The 18,606-nt window shown below is 31.2% G+C and overlaps 1 protein-coding gene across 1 annotated transcript; it reads left to right on the top strand.

The window, feature by feature from the left end:
- Positions 1 to 7,547: 7,547 nt before the first annotated feature.
- LOC134706412 (pituitary tumor-transforming gene 1 protein-interacting protein-like) lies at positions 7,548 to 17,777 on the top strand. The gene is made up of 7 exons (XM_063565328.1): positions 7,548 to 7,803; positions 9,396 to 9,445; positions 10,106 to 10,214; positions 11,452 to 11,560; positions 12,138 to 12,203; positions 12,509 to 12,555; positions 16,018 to 17,777. Exons 1-7 carry the CDS (start codon positions 7,665 to 7,667, stop codon positions 16,062 to 16,064), a joined length of 567 nt encoding a protein of 188 aa, XP_063421398.1. The 5' UTR covers positions 7,548 to 7,664; the 3' UTR covers positions 16,065 to 17,777.
- Positions 17,778 to 18,606: the final 829 nt, after the last annotated feature.

The raw sequence follows: 18,606 nt of genomic DNA, 5'->3' as shown, positions 1-18,606 counted from the left end.
ACAGTAATACGAACAGTAAAACGCACTTTAATAGGAAATACAAGTCCTATGTCAAAATAGGAAACAAACTAAGAAACTAATCAACATGACAATGATAATAAAATAACAAAGGACTACTATATATATAAGGCTAGCAGTTACTATCATACGCCAGCTTCAGACCTCAACTAAACTAATTGAAAGGTTTTATATGTCTTCATTATGCACACTCTCTCCCTGTTGCATTTATTGCTTATTTGTTCCGGAACATTCATGAACTATTTCTCACTGGCAACAAAAAAAAACGATAATTTAAAATAGGTTGTTTACATACAAATTACGAAGAAACGTAAGATTCAACTTCCGAGGACAAAGTTTCCCTTATAGATGGATTTAAATATGTTTTAACTTCACATTGGTCAAACACCTCTTTAATTGTTTCGTTCTTATTTTTCTTGAATTTCAAATTTCAGTTTCAGCGTTCCGTCGGTGAATTCTTTACTTAAAATTCAGCGGTTTACATTGTACTAGTTTTTCGAGAGCAACATTGGTGTACGGCCAAAAATGGAAAAAAAATCCATCATGCAGCTGACAGTGTGGCTTCTTTTTGCACGCCCAATTCTGACTGGATGTACATGTGTACTTTTAGTTTGCTCAAAGTCGATTGTCGTACGATAACTTAAAAATACCCAAATGACAAAATGCAAATACGGGACAATAATATCCTTTAATACAAAAAAATCTATTCCTTTTGTTTACTATTATAAAACAGTGGTTAATTTAGAACCTATAATGGAGCAACGTGTATGATAACCAGTCCTTTTGTCGAAGCACTAACAATTTTATTAAGTTTTTCATCGCTATTAATCAACTTGTCTGGTTCAAAATTTAACACTAAAAGGCATGGACAATTTTTCTTTTGTCCTCTGCTGGCACAGAATATTATATCATCAAATTAGGGATCAGAATATTTTAATGTACCATTATCGAAGCTCCTAGTGGTGGTATCAAGTGAAAAAACAGGGACTATCTAAATATTGGTTCCCCAGAAGATTACCATTTATCGCTGATAGAAACTTTTGAACACAATTTTCAAAATGCCGGCACCTACAACTGGATAGATGGGTGTTTTATGTAGTACAGTGGCAACTATAACATAAACATGAATGCAAGTTGGGTGCTTCATGTAGTACAGCGGTAACTATTACATAAATATGAATGCTCGTGAAAATAATGTTTATGGTATACATTTAAATATGATATGAAAGGTTTCAACTTTTACAAAACCAGAGCTATACGTTGGATTTAAAAGTTTTTACTTTATTTTGCCTTTTCAATTTTATTTGACTTTATTTGCCTTTTTAACTTCATTTGGTTCGAGTGTCAATGATAAGTCTTTTGTAGACGAAACGCGCGTCTGGCGCAAAAACCGGCAAAATTTATATTCTGGTATCCATCTATGATGAGTTTTTGTAGATACCTTGTAACAGTATCTTGGTTCCAATTTGCTGATATTGGATCTTAGTACCGTCTTAATTTCAGCGTAAATAAGATTATATTAAAAAAACTACCACACTGTGGACTAGCACAACCTTAATTAGGAGACCATGCATTCAGTATCATAAAACCAGCAGGTAAATGGTCAATATCAGAGCCGTACGTCTGGTCTTTAAATAGATTATCTTCTTTTAAGAAATATTAATTTTGTCATCCAATTTTTCACCGCTTACTAATGTCAATTTTATTTCATACATAAACTTTTAAGTATCAGTATGTTTTTAATTCATATTGTTTAGTTTCGTTCCGCTTTTATTTCGTTTCGCTTTTTACAGGTATCCCTCTTATTGCCCCTTTTCTATTTTGATATTTTAAGCAAACATTTAAAAAATCAAAATTTCAAAAAGTGAAATAATCAAAATTGCGCGTTAGGTTTAGTATTTTAAAAGTTTGATCAAATTTCTAAACTATCAAATTTATAAACGATATTTAGAATTTTGATATTTTAATAATTTGGTTAAAATTTCAAAATTTCAAAACTTTAACACAATTTGAAATTTTGATATTTTAAAACTTTGATCAAAATTCCAAAAATCTAAAATTTCAAAACTGTTTAAAACTTTGAATTGATAAGTGTTACACGGACCGATTTCCATGTGTTGCTTTGTAAAATTATCTAAATCGACTGTAGATTCTAGTGTCTGTCATAGTGGGTTTGCATGCTGTTTGTAACTTCCCCTGGTTCTCGACTATGTTGAAGTCGTAAATCTGGCGGCTCTTCTTTGGACCATTTCTAGAGAATCAATGTGATGTTTTCTATATGGATCCCATACAATACTGCAAAGGCATACTGTGGGCGCACTAGCTATGTGTATGCGTGCGCTTTGGTGCATTGTGGATACTTCGACATGTAACTTGTTGCTTCTAAGGAATGCATAGTACTCGGTTGATTTCTCTGATAACTTTCTTGATGTGTGAAACACAACATAGATCTTCTGGTTACACGAATCCGATGTGTGGATATTGGTGAGCTGTTGATATTTGATGTCCCATCATTTTATACTCTTTTATCATTTGATTTTTCTTTCTTGTTACCCTCAGTGTCTAGCTTTTAGCTGGTTTGGAATGTGACTTTTTGCCACCTCTCTGTCCATTTAGTGAATGTTGTTGTAGTTGTTTGCTGTCCTCGCTTCACTTGATTGATAGTAGGGAGTCGTAGGGTTGATTGTGATAATATTGTTCCTCCACAGTCGTTGATGTATATAAGAAAACAAGGTGGTCCAAATAATGTACTCTGTGGAACTTCTGGTCGTATTTGTTTGATCCCACTAGTGTCTTGTGCCTCAATCCTTTTTGTTGTCTGGGGGGGACTATGGGATAGGAGTCATGCTTTTCGTTATTCAAATTTCATTTTACTGCCATTAAACAAACACATGTATTGCAGACGACATTAAATTAAGTCCTACATTTCCGGTAACCCGAAATACCAAATAGAGGTATATAACGCTAGCTTCTACATCTAGACATAATCTATAATGCCGAAATTATTGTTAAGCGTTAAGTGTTGTATTTTATCCCATAGTGTGGTATTTTCTTTAGAAGTCTTTGGTGGGGAACTGTATCGAACGCTTTTGAGAAATCAAGGATAAGAATTTCTATTTGTTCTCGATGGTCCAGTTCTCCTGCAACTTTTCCTTTGTGTTAATGAGTTAGCTTTTGCATGATCGGTTACGTCTGAATCCGTGTTGGAAGTCAGATAAAACTTGATGTTTCTCAAGATGTATCATGATGTGTTTATAGAATATGTATTCCATAACTTAAGAACTGCTCATATGTTTTTGGGTTTGTTTTTTCTAGAAACAGTGCAATTCTAAATTCATCTAGACCATCTGCCTTTGTTGAGTGCAGGAATGTAAGCTATTTCTCAAACCCTTCCGTTCTGATATGCAACTGATTTTCATAGTCAACACTGGTTCCAATATTTGACATATGTGTTGGTATCCTCTGTCGTAAAGACACTATCATAAATAATGTTTAGTATGTCTGCAGGTTGTTCTACAGTGTGATATTCCCATTGTGTTTTTTTTTCTTGATTTTACATATTTCCAGAATTTCAGTCTTGCTAGGATTTGTTTTTTTTTTTTTTTTTGTCCTCTTGATTTAGGATTTGTCGAACATAGCTGTCGGGTGTATCATTCATCATCTTCCTTATAAGGTCTCTCGTCTCTTTGTTCTTGTTAACTTTTTTTGGTATTGTGTTTTTAACAGCATTTTAGTGTGTAGAGATCCATGGCACATGTTGTTTACTACGTCTAGTTTTCTGTGAAATTAATTCTTTAGTTGATTGTAGTGTTATCTTTTTAATATGTCAAGTTTTCTTCTACAGTGTTTCCTTACATGTTGTTCCAAATTTGTCTGGGATGTTTTCTTTCAGTCCATTCATATCGCCCGTTTTGAATAGTTAAAATGGAGAATGGAGAGTGGAGAATTTATTAATGTGTTTAAGAGACAACAACCCGACCAAAGAGCAAACAACAGCCGAAGGTGTGCCAGTCCGGGTTTCTTTTTTTGTTTGTTTTTGCTTTCAAATCTATATTTGCAATGACTACTTGGTGGTCACTCATTCCAGGATGTACTTCGGTTTTACTCAAAATATCCTGGATTTGTTGTCATCAGTAGAACTAGTGTGCTTTGTCCTCTAGTTGCTTCATTTATCATTTGGTTCATGTCGTTGCTGTTTCAGATTTAATTAGCTTTTCCATACTGTGTGTTAGAATTAACAGTGGTTGTTTGCCAGTTGATATGTGGCAGACTAAAATCTCCTCCTAGTATGACATTTGTCAGGTTTTGGCTTGTGTCCATACTGCAATTAATAGATTTTCTTTATTTTTTTCTTTGTCACTGCATGTATACCTATAGTAGATACATGTGTGTAGGAGTTGTCGTCCCTGTGTTGATCTTACAACATACAATTTCACAATCACCCTCAGTCAAATTTTCTGTCTCTTCTGTATGGATTCTGGAATTGGTATGGAAATACTGTGCTACGGGCTATTGTTATGTCCAAGTGAGATTATGTCCCTTGTCTGATATCTGGTTTGTGTGTTTCAATCAGGGTTTGAAGTTCTACCTTTTTTCTTGTCGCATAAGGCTTCTGTAGTTTACATCAATGATTCTTAGTTGGTTGTGATTATGATTGATCGTATGCTGGTGGTTGGTGTTTTAAGCTGGAATTTCATTCGAATTCACTTTCTCAGAGTCTGATAGTGAAAATTCGTATGACTATTTCGGAGGAAGTAACTGATAATCTTAGGAACAATCATGCTAAGTTTCATCCAAATCCATTCAGTAGTTTCAGAGGAGAAGATGCTGCTGTTGCTGCAGCCATCCCGAAAATCTGTATGCCTCTTTCGGATGAAGGAACTGCTGCTGCGCATTTTTAATTTTAATGTGTTTCCGAATATCATTTGACATAGTCCCCATACGCGTTGACATATGTTGCACTGAAATCTCTTCACCTTTTATGCATGTGTATACAATCTCCCTTTATATGTTTCTTTTGAAAATTCAACAAGTAATACAGGTTGTCATTATTAGGTCAACATACTTTGAGATTATCGTCTCGCCAGACAAATTTGATTCGGTGCAATGTGATTTTGGTGACTTTGAGGTAATTAAATTGTTTTTCATATACGATGTCCGTGATATCTTCGTTCAAACTTTTTTGGATTCGAGCGTCACTGGTAAGTCTTTTGTAGACGAAACGCGCGTCTGGCGTATATACACAATTTAATCCTGGTATCTCTGTTGAGGTTATTCACAAAGTCCGAGGAAAAATTAAGAAGACCCGTCTTATATGTAGCTTTTGTGAAGTTGAATCAATCATAAATGCGCCTCCGTTATCATTTTCAAACAGCGCGAATCATCGCTCGACACGTAAAGGAAAAATTCATCCATAGTTTAGATACAAGTGTAATTTTAGCAATGACCAAAAACAAAAAAAGTCTAACAAATCCCATTTATTTCACTATTTTGTATTGACGATATCCAGTCACTCAAATTTCTGTTAACAAAAATCCCTGATCATAAATTACTAATAATACATAAATTATATTCATTGAAATCCAAAACAAGAGCATAGTGAACATACTGGTTCATATAAACACAGAAAAACGGTGCCACAGGAACATCACCGTCCAAAACAGGAAAATTAACAATGCGGTGGAAAGAAAAATCAGCGCCCGTTTTTCGTATATTTTTATGTAGAGTGTCTTTGTGTAAATAGTTATCAAAGTTACCCGGATTATGAAATATCTAAATCTAGGAATACAGTTATTGCAGTTATTATTTGACATTGCTAAAATCAGATCATTGGTGGGAAATGAAAGTTGTGCCGATTATTTTGAAACCGTTATAAATAGAGAAAATCTGAAAGGAGCATCAAGGTTCAGAATGATGATCCCTACCAATTGCATATATATTTGAAAATTGTCAGACGACATCTTATAGGAGTTATTGTCCTTAAATGACATATCTTACCTTTGTTTTCATTCTTGCCTTTTATCATGAAAACTATACTAGATAGGGATAAACTTTGAAATGCAAAAATGATCACCAAGACAAGTTCTCCAAATAAGTCTACTCAGTTTGTCGAAATCTTAAGTCCATTGTAAATTACGGGTATTGCTCTTTGGTGACGATTTTTACCCATTTTTTTTCTCGTTTTTGCATTTAGGGGGGGGGGGGCATTTGTCTCTTAAGAATTATAATAGATTGATAGAAATTTAAAGAAGCTAAAATAATCAGAAAGGCTACAGTCTGCCATTAAGCAATGCAGACCGATTAAGGATATTATTCAACAACTCTTTATTGGAGTTTTTTCCCTTAAAAGGCGAATTTGAAACTCTTTTTTTTTAAATATCTATATTCTAAGGTGTGGAACTGCAAGTATACTATCAATTATCGTGTTTTAATTTTAAAATTGTATTGACTTTGCTGATATTTGTAGGGAGCATTTCAGTGTCAATAATATATATGATTCTTTTAATAATGTTCCATATATACAGGTATTGTTGCATTCTTAAAAGAAATTGGAATTTATTATAAAATACAAAAATGTTATTATATTTAAATCGATTTTAATGTTTGATCACGTTTTTAAAGTCATAAGAAACGAGTGACCGGTGAAAAATAATGTTCTTCCAATTCTTAAACCAATGTATACAAACATCATAAACTTAGTCTTCTGTGCTCGAATTTATCATTTTTTTCGTGTAAATTTCGTATAATCGTCAATTTTTTTTTCAATCGGTCAGTGTTGTTGTGAAAATATGGCAGGTAATTAAAGTTCGTGTTTTGAAGCCGAAGTTTAACGATTGTCACCTGTTTGTCAACAATTGACGAAAAATAAAAATAAAAAAGCATGGAAATTGAGCACGTGTTTAACATGTTAATTCAGATAATAGTTTATTTTAAGGACATCCATGCGTATTGTGGTCACCGGATTTTTACGAGATGGGTCACACTGAGGTCACCTTGCATACGGAAAATATATCGGGGGAATTGCTTGCTGGAAGGAAGCAATTCAAATAAAGTAAACATCTTCTAAATATGAATAAATTAAAGAATTTTCTTCAGAAAAAAGTATATGTACATAAGTTTTACTTTGAAAACTATCCATTGAGTTATAAAAAAACATATGCATTATTTTTTTTTGATTTGAGGTTTCTTATGACTTTAAGTTTTGATTTTTATTTGTAAATATTCAATTTGCTTTAGTCTAGAATTTTAGTTTATTCAAGGACCTTTCGTCTTATGTAAAAAAAATCGAATTCGCACTCGCCGCGATATAGCCTTTTTGTGATAATGCGGCGTAAAGCAACCAACAATCAATCAATCAATCGAAGTTGTGGCGTTTTCCTAATGAAATTAATCTTTGGTCTTCAGATTGATTCTCGTATGTCACATGATTGAAAAAAGTAGTCCTCCAATAAATATCTATTTTATACGTGAAGTAGCGTCAATATCCAAAAATACTTTTGAAAAATATGTATATAAATGTTTTTACTTATTGATGTCGTATTACCAACATGATATCTGCAAATTATATTGTCTTCCACAGTCTGGTGAAAGAATACATATACCGGAAGTGAAAACGTTACTTCCTGGATAAACACTGAAATACAGAAATGAAGTTTTTTTGTTTTATTTGTGGTTTTCTATTACTGACATTAGTTGATTCCGCTACTAACGTTTCAACAACACCAGCACACACAGTAGAGGCACCAACAACCCTTCATCCTGTCACAACTTTAACACCAGAACAAGGTATAACAACGAAAGCTAGTATAGGAACCACAGGCACTTGTTTCTATCCATTGGAAGAACCACTATCAACGTATATTTCGTAAATATACGTTGATAGTGGTTCTTCCAATGGATAGAAACAAGTGCCTGTGATAGGAACAGTACAGTCATCGTCATGCATTTTTTATAGTTCTAGACTATAAATTTTCATACGAAATCAAATGGAATGACAATGTGGTTAACATATATTCAATTAAACAATAAACCTCTAAAACCAAATCTAGGTATTACATCAATATGTTCAACACACCGACAAGTGGCTTTGTCCACATTACCATGTTGGGAACAACCCCTCAAAATCAAAAGAGGGGTAACTATGGCACACTGTTTTACTATTTATTTTCTATTAAAGACATCTAACAAACTTCATAAGATATCATATAGTTTATAAGACATCTTATATTGTTTATGAGATATCTAGTTCATAAGATATCTCATACATTGAATAATTTTCTTTTAAATATATCTTTATATGGTGCAATTAGTTGATAAGATATCTTATATTGTTTACAAGATATCTTATACATGTTATATACAAATATTTTTAATATATCTCATATACTTTTAAAATAAGACACATGTATCTTCTAAACTATATAAGATATCTGTATGTCTAAAAGAGATATCTCTTATTAATATTTCCAATATCTTATTTTATTAAACTAGATTAAGTTTGTTTCCATGTCTCTCGTACTTTTTGAATAATATTATAACATTTATAAGTCTGAAAATTACACTCAACAGTGTAAGAATAAGATTTTCATGCTGACAATTTTTGTTCCCCAAGGTATTTGTACTCACACCTTAAATACACCCGAATTGAGTCTCAATTGCTAAGCCTCATGTCCAGTGTCCTTGACCACATCCCCTACATAAAAATTTAACTTTTAACAGTGGTAGTGACTAGTGTTTCCTTTCATGTAAGGTGAATCTAGAGTATTTGAATTTTTAAAACTTTTTCAATCTACACTATGGTAAGATAATTATATAGTAATGTTCAGTAACCCCCTGACTTTGATGCAGATTTCCATGTTTTTGAAAGCAGAGAATGAAAAAAAATAGATTATAATTTTCATTTAAAAAAAATGAATAAATTGTAATATAGTTGTTCCAAAACCAATGTAAGTTCAAGTACAAATAAAAGCAAAATCTCAGAATAATAGGACCAAGTACAAAAGAATGAGGGACAATGTACTTGAAAATACGTATTTGCTGCTTTTCTGATAACTTATGTGATATGCACGCAGTATTTTTAGAATAAGAGCAAAACCTCAGAATAATGTAACTAAGTGAAAAGAATGAGGTAGTATGACAAGTCTATAATGATATCACTTGCATATCATGCATATTGAGTGTTGAATATTCATACATGTATAATATTAGCGGCTTGATTATAACTGTCAATCAATAATGCATTATATTATTAATGAAAGTATTGTTAGCTTTGAAATAACCAAAGTCTGGCTATCTTTACTTTATGTAAATTAAACACATTATTAAATCTCATTTTAATAGAATTTATTTGTAATTGAACATGTATTATATTTAAATAGAATGTGCTGCCAGAAACAGTAGCTGTGAAGAATGCTTGAAGCTTGCCAAGGTAATCCCCAAACAATAACCTCATGGTTGTACAGTATAAGTTAGAGTCTAATGTCATTTTGTAAATCCTATATTCTTTTTAAATTATGACTTGTAGTGCTACAATACATGGATGTAACACTATTGTTTAGCATGGTCACAGTTCCTTTTACGTGAGTCATTAGGTTGTAAATTCACTGACCTAAAAACTATGCTTATAGAAATTAAACACTAGCAAGTTATAAATTTACTTCAAGACAAACTCATTTTCACTTACAGTATTAAGAACGGGAACAGTTTCTTTTTAAAGTCTGAGCTCTAACTGATTGTAACATATGTGTAATATACATTAACTTTTATTTTGTATTTCTGCTTTTTTACAGTTTTACTTTAGCATGTTTAGTACGATTCTCTCCTGTAAAATGCAAGTGTATAATCGTTTAGTCACCAGTTTAATTAGTAATTGAATATATTTAACATTTTAAAGTGATTTTTGGGGTGAATTTTTATTTGTCAAGCTCAAATCAAAAAAAATTTGGACTTGAATATTCAAAAGTCATATGACCAAAAGAGATCTAATTAGAATAGCTACATTCACCTGAGGTAAATAATATTTTACTATTGTCAGTCTTTCATATGAATTGTACTGTTATCTAACATATTTGTCTTCTCTTGTTTTCAGTGTCTGTACTGTAAATCTAGTGGGCAATGTACTCCATACCCTGTTGGAAAGGTGCTGCCACCTAGCAGTGTGTGCCAACTAGATCATGCTAGATGGGGAGTCTGTTGGTGTAGGTTTTATTAGTTTATTTTTGAGACAATCAGATGATAAATTAAATAAATTGTTCAGGTACTGTGAATTCATTTATTTTCTTGGGTATCAATTTTTCGTGGATTGGCAAAACATTCAGTTTCGTGGATATTTGATTTCGTGGTTATGCCAATATCTGCATACAAAGCATATAAAAAAATTACATTTCATTGAACATTTAAATTCATTGTTATAATGTACCCACAAAATCCAAGCAAATTGGTATCAAAAGATATTAATGAATCCACAGTATTTTTATGCCCCACCTACGATAGTAGAGGGGCAGTATGTTTTCTGGTTTGTGCGTCTGTCTGTTCGTTCATCCTTCCGTTCGTTTGTCCGTCTGTCCCGCTTCAGGTTAAAGTTTTTGGGCAAGGTAGTTTTTGATGAAGTTGAAGTCCAATAAACTTGGAACTTAGTATACATGTTCCCTTTGATAAGATCATTCTAATTTTAATGCCAAATTAAAGAATTTATTCCAATTTCACGGTCCACTAAATATAGAAAATGATAGTGCAAGTGGGGCATCTGTGTACTGTGGACACATTCTTGTTTTTTATATTTAGAAAATGTTATTCATCAGGTTATGAAAAATAATTTAAATTTTATCTTTTCATGTTTTTCATTAGAAGCGCTGATTGTTGATTAAATTTACATATTTACATTTTAGTGAACTTTGAGGCCCAGATTATATCTATGGGAGTTTGAGAGTTTATATATTTATTTTTAAGTGAACTTTGAGGCCCTGATCATATCTATGGGAGTTTTAGAGTTTATATATTTATATTTCAGTGAACTTTGAGGCCCTGATTATATCTTTTGGAGGTTTAGAGTTTATATATTTATATTTTAGTGAACTTTGAGGCCCTGATTATATCTGGGAGTTTTAGAGTTTATATTTATATTTCAGTGAACTTTGAGGCCCTGATCATATCTATGGGAGTTTTAGAGTTTATATATTTATATTTCAGTGAACTTTGAGGCCCTGATCATATCTATGGGAGTTTTAGAGGTTATATATTTATATTTCAGTGAACTTTGAGGCCCTGATCATATCTATGGGAGTTTTAGAGTTTATATATATAAATATTTCAGTGAACTTTGAGGCCCTGATCATATCTATGGGAGTTTTAGAGTTTATATATTTATATTTCAGTGAACTTTGAGGCCCTGATCATATCTATGGGAGTTTTAGAGTTTATATATTTATATTTCAGTAAACTTTGAGGCCCTGATCATATCTATGGGAGTAATAGGAGGACTGATTATAGTGGTGGTCACAGTGTGTATCTGTTGCTGTTGTTGCTGTAAAGACAACAAGAAAAAGTAAGTTTGTTGGCACATGAGATCTGAGGTTGTACACAAATCCTCATTTATTACACAGAAACTTCTTTGTAACGAACACAAATTATGGAGGTCTATTTCCTTAGAAAAAAACTTTGACCACACCATTTGATCAAAATAATGTTTTTACAAAAATGATTGCATAAAGATAAAGGTCGCTTTTCCATGATATGTCAAAAAAGATGATTGGGAACCAGTCTACAATTGGTAAGGCAGACAACTTTAAAGTGTGTAATAAGAGAGTAAAATCAGTAATTTGCTAACTCTTTTACCATGTGAAACAACAGAGATAATAATTTTCAAAAAAAAGTTATTTATTATTATATTCATTTTAAATTTCGTAGGATTAGCTAAGAATAAGGCTAAATATATTCTTTCCCATAGTGATACAGATATAAAAAAAATTGAGATTATTTTTGAATTTCTTGAACAATTATCCTGCAGTTTTCTTTTGAAAATTACTGATTTATAAATAATTTAGTCCATAACACTATCAGTTGTATAAGTTTTATTTACATTCCTATTACTATTCATTCTTTTCATTTGTTTTAATCTATAGGTATGCTAAAGAAGATGAAAAATGGGAGAGAAAGAAGGCTGACAGGAAAGAAAAAGCTAATGAGAAGTAAAGTCTATTATTTAAACACAAACAATTTTTGGAAAAGAAATATTATAATATGAATATGGGGCAATTCTGTTAAACTGTTTTCAGTATTCCTTAATTTTAAATATTTCCTTATACATGTACATTGTTTTATGAGAAGAAATAAGATTTTTAACTTGCTTACATCCACTTCATTTGAACACATCTCCTTATTATATTATTTTAAATAATTTAACAATTTTAAAGATATAGATTTGATTAAGTTTAAAATAATAATCAAAACATTTTATTTTATACAATGAGCATTTTGTTGTTTATCATTTTAGGAAAGCTGAGAGAAGAGCTAAAACAGATGAGATAAGGAGGAAATATGGTATGTCTTTATAATAACTGAAGTGAATGTTTGACATTTGTAACAGTTGTGTATGGTTATCTTTTAGAAATTACTAAGGTGGTAGCCAGCAATAGGGACCTGGAAAGGTCAACTGAGCTAGAGGAGTACTCAACCATCATAGCTCATGAAGGATTGATATATATATAGGATCCTGAAAAGGTCTGCTCTATCAACTGAGCTAGAAGAGTACTCAACCATCATAGCTCATGAAGGATCGATATATATATATATATAAAGATATATCAAGTCAACAGAGGAACCCCTTGGCTTGCCCCACTTCATAGGTCATATCATAATGACAGTGGATAACAGAGGAACCCCTTGACTTGCCCCACTTCATAGGTCATATCATAATGACAGTGGATAACATCAAACCCTATCCTTATTTCTCTTATCTCTTTTCTTTGGTTTCTCAAACATGTGGATAGGGAATTTAAATGTAAAAGAAGAGGCTAGGTTTTCAATATGTAAAAAAAACAACCCTGTACTAGCCTTGAATTGAACTTAGAACTTCTGGCATAGCAAGCTACCACTCTACCAATTGAGCTAAACTAATACTCCACTTCTGAAGTCAAATGAAAGGTGGTTTTATATATTCTTAGTCCAGGGAAGTACGCCTAAACAGCAGTAGAAAATTATAACAGATTTAAAAACCAAAAACATGTTATTTTCTGATTATTTGAATCCTAATCAAATAGATTGTAATAAACTAGGTATTACTTATTTCTTTTATCTCAATAAAATGCTAATATCCTAACATTTCCAGACCACAATTTGAGACTGTTCATGACTTCATAGGTCATGCAACACAAATCTGATCCATACAAAGCAATAGACAACTTTCGAGTCAATGCATTTCCGTCAAAAACTCTGGTTTTAGTGAATGTCATTTGTGCTTTTAGGGGCGTCGTCACTTCCATTCCAATGTTGAGTGAGTGGTTGGAAAACTATAATTCTATATTGTAAGATATATTCGGCAAATTAAATTCTCAAAAATGACAATCAGCACTGCTGCCATCAAGGAATTGTCATTAAGTACCTACCGAACAACCATTATTTCTAGTTTACCCTGCACAATGGCGATCACTAAGAACCTTGATGAACGTTAATAGTGCAGCGATACAGGCGACCCCCTCTATCTGGTAAATGCCATCATAAAGGCGGGTATAATTGACAAGTTCCTGGTGACGGATGAACTCGAAAGTGGTCTATTGGAGTTGCTGTTGTATAATTTGTGTACCTTATAACAAATTGTCATTATCTCTTCTTAAAAATTGGAGCTAACTAGAAACGTTTTTTATATTATTATTTAACCTTATCAGGAATTGAAATCAAAGGTATGGAAAAATGTTGTAATCGGTGTTGTAAACTGTTATGTTTTATAGATATATATGTATTTAGTTTTAACTTAGATAATGCAATTTATATTTATTGATATTTTCAATCTTAATTTTAGAGTGAGGTAGTGTATAGGTTACTGCTGTAACGGGTTTTTTTTTTGTAAAAAAAGAAATTAATTCTTTCATAATTACAAAATTGATCTTCTCTGGTTTTACATCTTAAAAAAATCAATCTTTGTGTCTTTATTTACTTTTTTCTGTATTTCAGTTTTATTTTCACTTTTTTTTCTCTTGCTTGTAACAAATGTTAAGAATGTGAGCCATAGATATTTCTCTTCTTATGTTATCATCAACACATTATTTTTATTCGATCTATATCAAAGTTAACAGTTATCCATGAATGCATATTGTCCATACATCAGTCATTCCCGAGCAGGTTCCATACAATGCATTGGTTTTTTTTCACAATATTATAGTGTATTTATGAAGAAAAATGTTAACCATTGATTTATGGTGTTTACCCCGGTAGTTATTTTAGCTTTATCTATTTCAGTTTTCATTATTACAAATGTAAATGTGACAGTGTCTCCTTGGTCATACTTCAGTAACCTTAGATATTTGCGATGGCATAAATTTAAAGTTTCTAACTAAGTATTCTAATATGACGTCCTTATTACGCTTTGTAAACAAAGCCGTGTTCTAATGAGCACAAAATATGTTTGACACATGCGCACAAACTTATTGTGTATATAATTGTTATTTCCATTGTTATCCTTTGAAATATATACATTTAAGCAACTAACGTTAACGTTTATAATTTTTTTTTTTTTTTTATAAAACAACATATATTTACACTGATCGTAGTTTTTAATCTTATCAAATATGAAATGTAATGCACAGACTCCTCGGGGAGGAAACAGGAAAAGCCAAACATTTTAACGGTATTTTCGTACGTTTCGACCTATAAAAATACTGTATTTGTCCTATTAGAATCGAAATAATTCCTTCATGTCATGCTCTATGCTCATTTTAACATGGGTAGGCATTATATTTGACCACATTTTACACCTCGCTAACACTCAGTGTAAAATATCAACAAATATAATGCCTACCCATGTTAAAATGAGCATAGAGCATGACATGAAGGAATTATTTCTTAATTATTGATAAAGATTGATTTATGATATGCCTTTAAAAATTGTTCAAATGTTAAAAGTTTTTGTTTGAAAACACAAAAAGTCATGAACTCAATTTAAAAAAGACATCCCACTTGTTTGTCATCATTTGTAAAACAAAAATAAACTAATATATATAATGTGTAAATAATGCCGTCAACACTCATGGGAAGGAATAAAATAGACAAGTGCCATATCTGACCCTGATTTCATAAAAAATAAGTCAAAAATGGAAATTTTTGTGAAATCAAATAGAGTGTAATTTTTGACGTCATCAAAGGAAGGCAAGTATGCAAAATTTCAGCAAAAAGACCTATTTCCTATTTCTTCTCAATAAATGAGCTATGATTAATTGAAATATTGTCAATAGATCTTATCTATAGTAAATATAATCCACAACAACAAAAAAAGTCATATTCTTGTGTCAAAAGCTAAATTGTGCTGAGTCCAGAAATTGATGAATAAATTTAGCAGAGTAAATGTATCAAATGTTTTGCCATCTTTACAAAATCTCATTAAAACTTTTCATGATAACTGAATGCAGTAAGTAACAAGGTTCCTAACAAGGTTCCTAACAAGGTTCCTAACAAGGTTCCTAACAAGCACATGAACATGCAGAATGATGCTCATAATATAGAATCTAAACAGGAAAAATTACAAGAAGACTTTATAGCAAGAATTGTATTTAAGATACATGTATGTAAAAAAAAATTGAATACAAACAAACTATGAAACATTAACATGTTGAAAAGTCTAGCTAGGGTTGTCTGCAAACTTTGGTAGAACATTTTTAAGGATAAACAAATGACGAACTACCAAAACATCCCAAACAAAGCAATTAAAAATGGGTTTTGAAGATTAAGTTACCATTTGAAACTTCAATACTATATACATGTATATTGATGGTTTATTTTGTTGTTTTGCAGGTCTTGTGAAAGAAGACAATCCATATGAAAGGTTTGAAAATGCCTAAAGAATACCACCAAAGGTCGAGACTGTGTCCTGGGGAGTTCAATCTTATTACTGTAAGATGACTGTGATTATTGAAAGATGTTTTGAAAATGAAAAAGAAATTTATGTAGATCACCTATCTGTTTGAAATGAAAATGAAACATTTGGGACAAAGAGTGTTGAAAGTAATATCGCGTTTAATGTTAAATGAAGAATGTAAAATGTTTGTATGAATTATGTTTTTTTTTCATTTCCAGTGTAAATATTTTCTTTTGTATATGAAGCTTAAACTTAAACCAAGACAAGCAGTAATAGTTAGGCCTATTAACCACACATATGAAAACAATTTGTTAATGATACATCTGCTTAAAGTTGGAACAGTAGTCCTTGTAGCTCTGCTATGTATGTATTTTGTCATTTGATTGATTAAGTAACAAAAAACTAACTTACATTCAAGCTTTAATGACTAAGATAGAATATGTTTTAAAAAAAAAAGTCCAATATTCAGACTTATGCATAAATACAAATAACATGAATATTTAAACATTATAAAACCTTTGAACATTCCTACTAAAATTTTGGATAGTTCACTTAAATGTTAATTTACAAAGGTTGTGAACTGCAATGTTGATTTGTTTTTCACTGTTACTTTATATGAGTAAATATTTGTGTCTAGGAAAGATAAAACAATTTCTTGGTGGATAGTATAGAAACAAAATTATATAATTGAACTTTCTCCTTTTAAGAAAGATGAACTATATTGTAGTAAAATATGTGAATGAGCCCACCGTCCTCTGACCTTGCCAATTTAAGAAGGTTTATCACATAGTGAATATTTTATATTAGTTTTTACACCAGGTTCAAAGGTCTTCCAAAAATCATAAAGTTTATTTTTCTAAACATTTGATATGCATGTACTTTAAAGAAAGGAAAGAAAAGAACAAAAGTTATATTCTTAAGATTTGATTAATAATTTTGGACAAAAACTTGTATTAATTAAGTGTAATGTAAGCTTGTATAATAGAAATGTAATGTATGATGTAATATTTTTATTAGTTTTAAAACACCGGTTATATTGTATTGTTTCTGTAATACATTCAATGGGCAATGTTATTGTCCACTTTAGTCAGATTTTTATAATTATTTATTTGATTTTCTTTGCATTTAACCAGTTTTGACAGATTTTTTATAAATTACAAATTAATTTAACATATGATTTCCCATGATTCTTTTGGAATATTGTACTCCCAGAGTTTTTCACTAAATGGTTATAGATTCTACTACTTGACCTTATTTATGATATTAGTCCATTCTCAATGGTTTACTATTCTACATGCTTGTTAGGCCACACAATTCATATTATGAGGTTAACTACAAGTATTTTCAATGGATGAAAAACATCAGTAGAATTATCCTGGACATGGTGGTAAAATCCATCCATATTGGCACAAGTTTTAATTTAATATATTATTCAGTTTTGGTTTATATCATCTAGAAATGTAATTCTAAGGTAACAAAAAAAAAAGTCCCATTGAGACACATGTAAACAAGTTAACAGGATCAGCTAATGAAACTTGTGTAAAATCACCATCAAAATAGACCTTAACAGATTTTATACTAGCTGTCTTTTTTAATATTACAATGTATAAGGAACACAATTTTCAGCTTATAGGATTTTTTGTTTTGTTATGAAAGTGTTTTTGTGATAATGCTGTGCAATCATTGTAAATAGTGTTAGTCAAGCTGTCATTGTCTTTATTGGTTTGTGTCATTTCAGGAATTTTTTCTTTTTCTTATACTTTTCCAAACAAATTATTTCTGCCTGATATTTTTTTGGTACATCACTTCAAGTTTTGGGAACAGTTTGAAAAACCATGTATGTACTTTTTAAAACAATTTTCTGCATATCAAAAATGTTTTTTTTTTCTTCAAGAGAATGTATATAAAACAAATATGTATGGTGGGCACCTTTTGGATGTAATGATAATAAGGAACCTTTAATCTATTAAAGCTGAATACCACTTTGTTTAAATGGCTTTCACTTCTGGCAACGTGAACAGAATTTTTTAATCCATATTTAACATAAATATGCATTGATTTCTACTATAAAAGAATACCCTACCTTAGTGAGAAAGTCCATCAGTATTTTTTAAGACAATCAAATGTTTGGAAGATACTAGGAACAATGTGAGGAGGTAAAAGTCACTTTAAGAAAGTAAATTAACGAAAAATTTTCTCTCTTTTTTTTTAAATACTCCAAATTATAATAGGCAGACTCATAGGTTTTACTGGTGAACATATTTTAGAATTTTAAAATTTCAAATTGCAGTGATAACTCATCACTCTTAACAAAAATTTAACATTAGATTTGAAGACTTACAATACTCTTGCCCAAGTTGGTAAAATTACTATTTCATTCCTTATTCTGAAGATTGTACCTCCTGATGTGTTATTTTTGTAAATAAATGATTAGATTGTTAGGAATGTTTGTATCTACATTATATTCCAACTGCAGTTAATGTCACTGAATTGAGGACAAAAGTTATGACAACAGCAGTAGATAT

Source organism: Mytilus trossulus, chromosome 2 (genome assembly GCF_036588685.1).
Source record: "Mytilus trossulus isolate FHL-02 chromosome 2, PNRI_Mtr1.1.1.hap1, whole genome shotgun sequence".
In the NCBI taxonomy this organism is placed as follows: domain Eukaryota; kingdom Metazoa; phylum Mollusca; class Bivalvia; order Mytilida; family Mytilidae; genus Mytilus; species Mytilus trossulus.
Note: the sequence above shows the minus strand (reverse complement) of the source record. Positions and strands in the feature narration are given on the sequence as shown.